The following is a 6865-nucleotide window of genomic DNA, read 5'->3' as shown; positions in this document are numbered from 1 at the left end:
CCGCTCTCACCCCAAAGGCGCGAGGGCCTTCGCCGCCAAAGCCTTAGCCCAGCGCAGGGCCTGCTGCTCTCTGGATCGTACGGTTGTGGAGTTGGTGCGGTTACTGCTAGTGAAGGACAAAAAGAAGAGTCCAGAGACTTGAAGGATCTGGTCCCCGACATCATCGCTAGGGCCGCAGAACATCTGCGGTGTCTTTGGTTTCTAGGTGAAACAGCTTGGCCACAAGCACCACACTTATATCCCGATCAACAAATTAAAATTTCTGGAGGAGGAGGAGGTGGCCTCAGATTGAGTCTCTTAATGATGATCTTGGGCCTTATCTACGTAAAAGGTAGTAGCGCCAGGGAGGCACAGGTGTGGGAGATGCTGTGTCTATTGGAGATGAATCCCTTGAAGTATCGCTCCCTTTTTGGGTACTGGAAGAGACTTATTATAGACGATTTCGTGCAGCAGTGAACACCTCAGTTACAGGAGGGCGCCTCACACCGATCCACCAGAATGTAAATTCTCTAGGGGTCCCTGAAACAACCTGGAAACCAGCAAGATGCAAATCCAGGGTTTCTTGGCCAAGCTCTGTAAGAAAGAACCCCAGCACTGGCCGGTGCGGTACCGTGAGGCCCTGGCAGATGGGGCTAACTGGGCCAGAGCTGAGGTCAGTATGAGGGTTAGGGTTAGGGCCTGAGCCAAAGCTAATGCTGGTATCTGCCCCTGGTGAGGCTGATGTAAAGGTGATCAGCCAGAGAGGGGTTGGGGGCGTGGGTATGGAAGCTACTGTTTGAGTCTTAAGTAGTATAGGTAGGGGGAGGATTATTTCTGTAGGAATTGTATAACTAGGTTTTAAGTTTTGTATCTTGATAGTTTTTGTTAGATTTAATATACCATTGATGTTTATAAATGAGATTGCTCTACTTGTAGGATTTTGTTGTAGAGTTTTGCTGGTTTGGTAAAATGGTTTGAAAACTTTGTATTTTATTCTGTGATCTTGAACAAATTATGCAGCATTGTAGTACTGTACTTTAACAATTTGAAGGACCTCTGCAGTATGAGGATCTGGTACAAAAAAAAAAAAAGTAGCTGATTGGTGTCTAGCTTCCCAACACTTTTTGTCTATTGTATAAATAAAAAGGACTGACATGTACCTCTATTTGCTTAGCTATTATAGTACCTAGAGAAAAATTAAAATGCAGTAAATCAGAGATATACTTTGGTACTCTAAATAAATCAAACATTTGTTGAGCATCTTCTTTAGTGTGATGTGCCATTTGGGATGTTTGGGGATAGAATGTTGAACAACATTAAGAGCCTACTTTCCAGAGCTAGACTGTAAGTAAATAAGCCAGAAATTACAGTGCAGTTAGTTGAAGGCTACAGAGAGCCCCCTAACCCAGCTGGAGTGATTGGGTGAGGCTTTAGTCAAACTTTGGGATGGGGGTGAGGGGGTGTGATGAGTGGAGGGGAAGGAAAGGAAAAGAGGAGGAAGATGTTGGTTATGGAAGATGGTATTAAAAATGGCTAGAGTGTCCAGATTGGTGAACACATGGAGATTTGGGGGGAGTCATATACCAGAAGGGGGCATGGAAGCTCTGCACCCTTTCCCATACCTTGCATTTGGCTGCTCCTGGTATATCGTTTTATAATAAACTGGTAACCTAGTAAGGAAAAAAAATGACTTAAGGTCACAGATGTTCCTCAGTAACGTGGGAAGAAGACTTGATACACCACAGATCTGGAAAACATTCTACCTTTGCCTGTGCTTTTGCTCCAGAGCAACTTATTACAGTACACAAACAATGATGGTAACTCACCCCTACAAGATTCCCTCTTCTACCAAAGCCCTCAGAGACCAAATATTGTAACAATTCTGAAACAGTATGTAGTGTGGGTGGGGAGGGCACATGCGGTGTCCCCTATTACCAAGAAGTTCCACTTTCTGCTCTCTCCCCTGCCACCAGGAAGCCCAGTGCCCTCATCCATGTTTCTACCTGCTGCTTTCCACCTACCACTTCCCATTTGGAGGAGAGGAGATCGTAAGGCATCCATCAGTTTTGACTACTCATGAAGGGCCATCTACATAAGCAGTTCAGGCCTCTGCAATACCTACCACCTTCACTCTGGGGATAAATCCTGTAGAGTGGGTACATAACACAATAAGGAGCCTAGAGGAGTGGTAACCAAACCAGAGGTGTATTTGGAAGAAATAGGGAAACTGTCCTACAGCTGTCATATACAGAAGAGCTGCTTTCTTCTATTCTTACTGCCAGTTTTTTTTCTGGTTGTGTCCATAAAAACATCTCTGAGTATATTAGGTTAGCATGGAATACAAATACTTTGGGACACAGGCCCAGAGATCCAACAAATCAGATTAGAATCAAAAGATAAAAGCTTATGGGCAAAACACCTCGCTAATGATTAAAAACATTACTTCCAGGCAGTTTATAATTCATTAAACAAAAATATTGAGTGCCCACTATATGCCAAGGACTTTGCCGAGTTCTAAAGATTAAAAGGGAGAGGCTGACTTTATCCTCAAGGAACAATAACAATGATAATTTCTCAGGTTTGTATTTTCTCATAGAGAGGTCAACAGTGTTTGCACCTGAAGGTCAGATTACTTGGTGATTTGCCTGTGGTCACTTGATCAGCAAAAGAGCGTCAAGACTAGAACCCAAGTCCCTTGCCCCCCAATCTGGTGTGTTTCATTCTAGCACATTATTCCCCATTACTGGCTTCCAATATGTTGTGTGTGATTTTAGTTATTACAACTCCAAAAAACAGCAAAGCTTGTGTACTTATCTCCAGTTTCCCTGCAGTCCTTACAGGAGTAAGGTAAAGTGGAAATACTCACCATTTTACCAGTGGCAGAGGGGACTTTGCTGGCAAAGACAGGACTAACAGTACCACTTATTAAACATCTACTATAGGCCAAAAGCATTTACCCCCCTACTTTTCACAACCACATCACAAAATAGTTATTGCTAAATACCCCTATTTCGCAGATGTTAATATCTAAGATAAGCCAGCTTTTTTATGCTTTACATATTTTTTAGTGATTTTTATAACAGCCTTACAGGATAGATACTATATGTTCCATTTTGCACTAAGCAAACAGGCTCAGAGCCTTTTTAAAGGTCTCACAGATAGTGTATAACAAAACAAGGACTGGAACTGAAGTCTGACTGAGTCAAAAGCCTGCACTTTTCACTATTTTACATTTCTTTTATCTTAGAGCTCCTCCTAGACTTGCGTCATCTGTCTCCAAACTCATGTTCTTTCTTCAAACGCCACTGTCTCTCTGGAGCTACAAACAAGGATTGTGTAGCCAAGGTACTTATGACTGACAATGGCCTGAAGGAAGGTTAAAAGGAAGGTAAAATAAAGTTGGAAAATTATCTGGGAACATTGATCCTAGCTCTGCCTACTCTCTCCCCAGTGTTCACAGAGTGTTGACTACATGTAGACTGTGTATCTTTGCTCAAACTCATCATGTTTTGCCCTTATAGCCCATGTCACCTCAGTCTTCTTTAGTCTGCTCTCTCCACTAAGCCTCAAATTAAGTGTCTCATGTCGTGGAGCAATCAAATAACATTTGTGGACCTGTAAATAGGATTCCCAGTGTTGTTTCCAGATGGTACAAAGGGCTGGAAGAATGCATACCCTTGCCTCAGGACAAAAGACCTCCCATGTCACAGATGCCATCATCAGCTTCTCAGAAGTATTCAAAGTATGGCCTCTGGGCCCATGTGTAGAGCAGACATGGGCCATGGTGAGGGCAAGAGATGAATTCTTCTGTTTTGTATGGTCATTCGCATGCAAAAGAAGGCCTGGATCCCCCATCTCCTTCCCCTTTAGGCCCAAATAGAACTAGATCTTCCTAGGCGACACACTGAGTGAGGAGAGAGAGCGTTGTTTTGGGGAGAGTGGTGATGGACGAATTGCACCAAATCATACTTGCACTGCAACTAGAAAGCAAAGCCAGTAAAGGAAATTCCCTTGAAAACTATGAATCATGTCTCAGATGATAGGAAGATCTCGGTTCAGCCACATACTCTGCAGGGATCTTGACACCAGAGTTGAGACTTTCGACCCACTGGAACTTAGAGAATGAGTGTTTGGAAACAGGCTCAGGTTGATTACAACCCCAACAACCAGCTGGTACCTAGTGCTCCAGAGGTGGCAGCTCATTTACGGCCTCTGCAAATCAGGGCCTCAATTCACAGGCTCAATCACAGTTTCCACTAGAGATAATTAGGCTTCTTGCCTTGGTCATGTTGGCAATTGATGCTTGTGCAAATACTCCTCAAATTGTGCAACCCAGCAGAGATGGCAACGATTACCTCCCAGCAGAAATAATAGTGTACTAAGGAGGTTAGGTATTCTGAAAAAGTATCCTAATCAAGGCCTTTTAAAAGTCATGACTATGTAACCTTGAACAAGCAACATACACTCTGAGAACTGAAGCTCTAGGAAAGAGTTTAGTGGGTGATTGGAATGGTGGTCAGCTACAATCCACAGCGCACACCCCATCCTACCAGCTGATTGCAGACCCTGCCCAGTTCCCAAATCAGTCATGACCAAATAACAGTAAAAGCCAGCATTTATTAAGCCTTATATATCAGGCATGGTGCTAAATATGATCACTACATTGTCTTTTGCATCTGTACAACAGTCCCATGAAGCGGGTTCTACGTTTGCCAAGATTATGATACTAGAGGGCAGCCACTGAGAAAGAACAATTCTGTTTCATCAGTGCATAAGTTAAAAGACTTGTCCACACTCATGACATGGCTAGTGAGCAGCAGATCCAGAATTTGTACCTAAATCGTCTGGGTTTTTGCTGGTGTGCCATCCTACTGGTCTTCAGGAGGTTCTTAGGGAGCAAACGACACCCCCCACCACCACTTTGGGAGAATAGACAGAAAAAGAAAGGAACCCCATTCCCCCCCCCACTTTGGGAGAATAGACAGAAAAAGAAAGGAAACCCATGGTTGTGCTCATTTATGCTGTAAGCTAGAGCAACCAGGCTAGAAAGTAGAGGCAGCGAGCGGGGGAGGGGCAAGTTGGCATCTCTGGTTGTAAGATTGTGGGCCTTTTGTCACAAGAAGGAACCCAAATTGGGAGAGGAGCCCATTTTTGAGGAGTGATGCCTCTGAGCAGCAGCTCCGTGGTCCCTGCAGTGGGGGAATCGGCACAAGGGAAGCAGCAGTCCCAGCCTGAGCTTATTCAGGAGGTCTGCTGGTGTCAGGCCCAGTGAGGGACGCTTAGCCACGTTACCCAAACCACCAGGATTGAGGAGACATTCTGAAGTGGAAGCTCCTGGCCCCTGGAGCAGTCATCCCACTCTGCTACACGATAGTATGTGGCTTCAGCTGAGTTACCTAACCGCTCTGAGTTTTGGTTTCCTCACCTTTAAAACAGAAATCATGCCACCTACCTCAAAACACCGTGGAGACTGAATGAGAGGATTACTCAGTACCCACCACAGTATCTGGTACATGGTAATAATTGTTATTATAAAATGTGCTCATTCAACAGATATTTATTGAGCATCTTCTATACATACTATCTATACATACTAGTCATATATATATATACTAGATAGTGAGATTATAGCAGAGAACAAAATAAAATCCTTGCCTTCATAGAGCTTACATACTAGTGTAAGGAGATAGATAATGAAGAACTATAAAACATAGCATGTCGGATGGAGATCTATGTCATAGGAAGAAATGCAGCAGGAAAGGAGGAAAGAGTACTAAGAGGATGCAAAATTAATTGTAAATAGCTTGGTCAGGGAAAGCCTCACTGAGAAGTGACATTTGAGTCGTAACTGAAGGTGATAAGCAGGGAGACCACAAGCTGTCTGGGTGATGGGGGAGGTGGGGGTGCTGACAGATGCAACAGCAAGAATGAAGGCTCAGGGTGGGAGCAGGCCAGGAAGGTTCTGCGAAATAGCTCCTGAAAGCAGAGTGAGTGGAGGGGGAGAGCTTGAGGAGGAGATGAACTCCTTATCCTGAAGGAGCTCTCAGAGCTGGCACAAGGACCTAAAACAATGAATAAACATGGATCTGCACCCAAGAGTTACTGTAAGAGTTCAGCAAGGGAAGAAACCACAGCAGCCTTAGGCAATGCGGAAGCTTCCACTTGGCCCAGAAGAGGAAGGAAAGAGAAAATATTCTTTATTCATAGCTTTTGTTTTTCTAATTACAAATGCTTACAGTGCAAAAATTTGGAAAGTTCCATAAAAATACGAAAAAGAAAATAGACTCTCTAGAATACTGGCACCCAGAGGTAACCACGGTTAACAGTGTAGTGTGTATTTAATTCTCACCTGCCTAGAGTATAAATAATTCGTTGCTTCTTTAACAATGCGTTGCAGTGACACTGAGCCCCACTCCATGCAATATCTCCCTCAAATATTTCTGGGAGCTCCCAATGGGGCATCTCAAATGATGTCATAAATCCATCCACCCACAGCAGTCACTACGTGGAGCTCGTGGATTCCTTTATTGGAGATGCTTTTTTGTGGGGTCCCGAGCATCTATCGCTGCTGCCTCCTCTATGCCCAGAGTTCTGGAGGGATGCTGTGTTCTGTGCAGAGGCGAACAAAGTGTCCTTCTCCCCAGCTCTCTGCCGAGATATGTCACCTGGTACCCAAGCAATAGTGCCAGACCCCCTCCAACCTCCTCAGGAAGATTGGAAGATTGCAAGCAACTCTCCAAACTTCAACTGAAAATAGTCACCTCCACAGGGATCGGTCCATGCTCCCCTCCTCCACAATTCCTCTCTCGAACCTTAGATAAAAAAAGGAACAAAAAGGCCGTCTCTGTCTCCAAAGCCATGGCTATTTACAATGCTGAACCAGAAG

The 6865-nt window shown here is 44.3% G+C and overlaps 1 protein-coding gene across 1 annotated transcript in view; it reads left to right on the top strand.

Annotated features, from left to right (window-relative positions):
- Positions 1–682, top strand: part of MAGEF1 (MAGE family member F1) — an 874-nt gene extending 192 nt beyond the window's left edge. Inside the window, 5 exon segments of the mRNA XM_025042315.1 lie at positions 1–131; positions 134–188; positions 190–275; positions 278–453; positions 455–682. The exon segment at positions 1–131 is cut by the window's left edge and continues 43 nt beyond it. Of these exon segments, the coding sequence (XP_024898083.1) occupies positions 1–131; positions 134–188; positions 190–275; positions 278–453; positions 455–682 (676 nt within the window).
- The last annotated feature ends 6183 nt before the right edge of the window (positions 683–6865 follow it).

The sequence above is a fragment of the Pteropus alecto genome, unplaced genomic scaffold, assembly GCF_000325575.1.
Source record: "Pteropus alecto unplaced genomic scaffold, ASM32557v1 scaffold88, whole genome shotgun sequence".
Lineage (NCBI taxonomy): Eukaryota > Metazoa > Chordata > Mammalia > Chiroptera > Pteropodidae > Pteropus > Pteropus alecto.
Note: the sequence above shows the minus strand (reverse complement) of the source record. Positions and strands in the feature narration are given on the sequence as shown.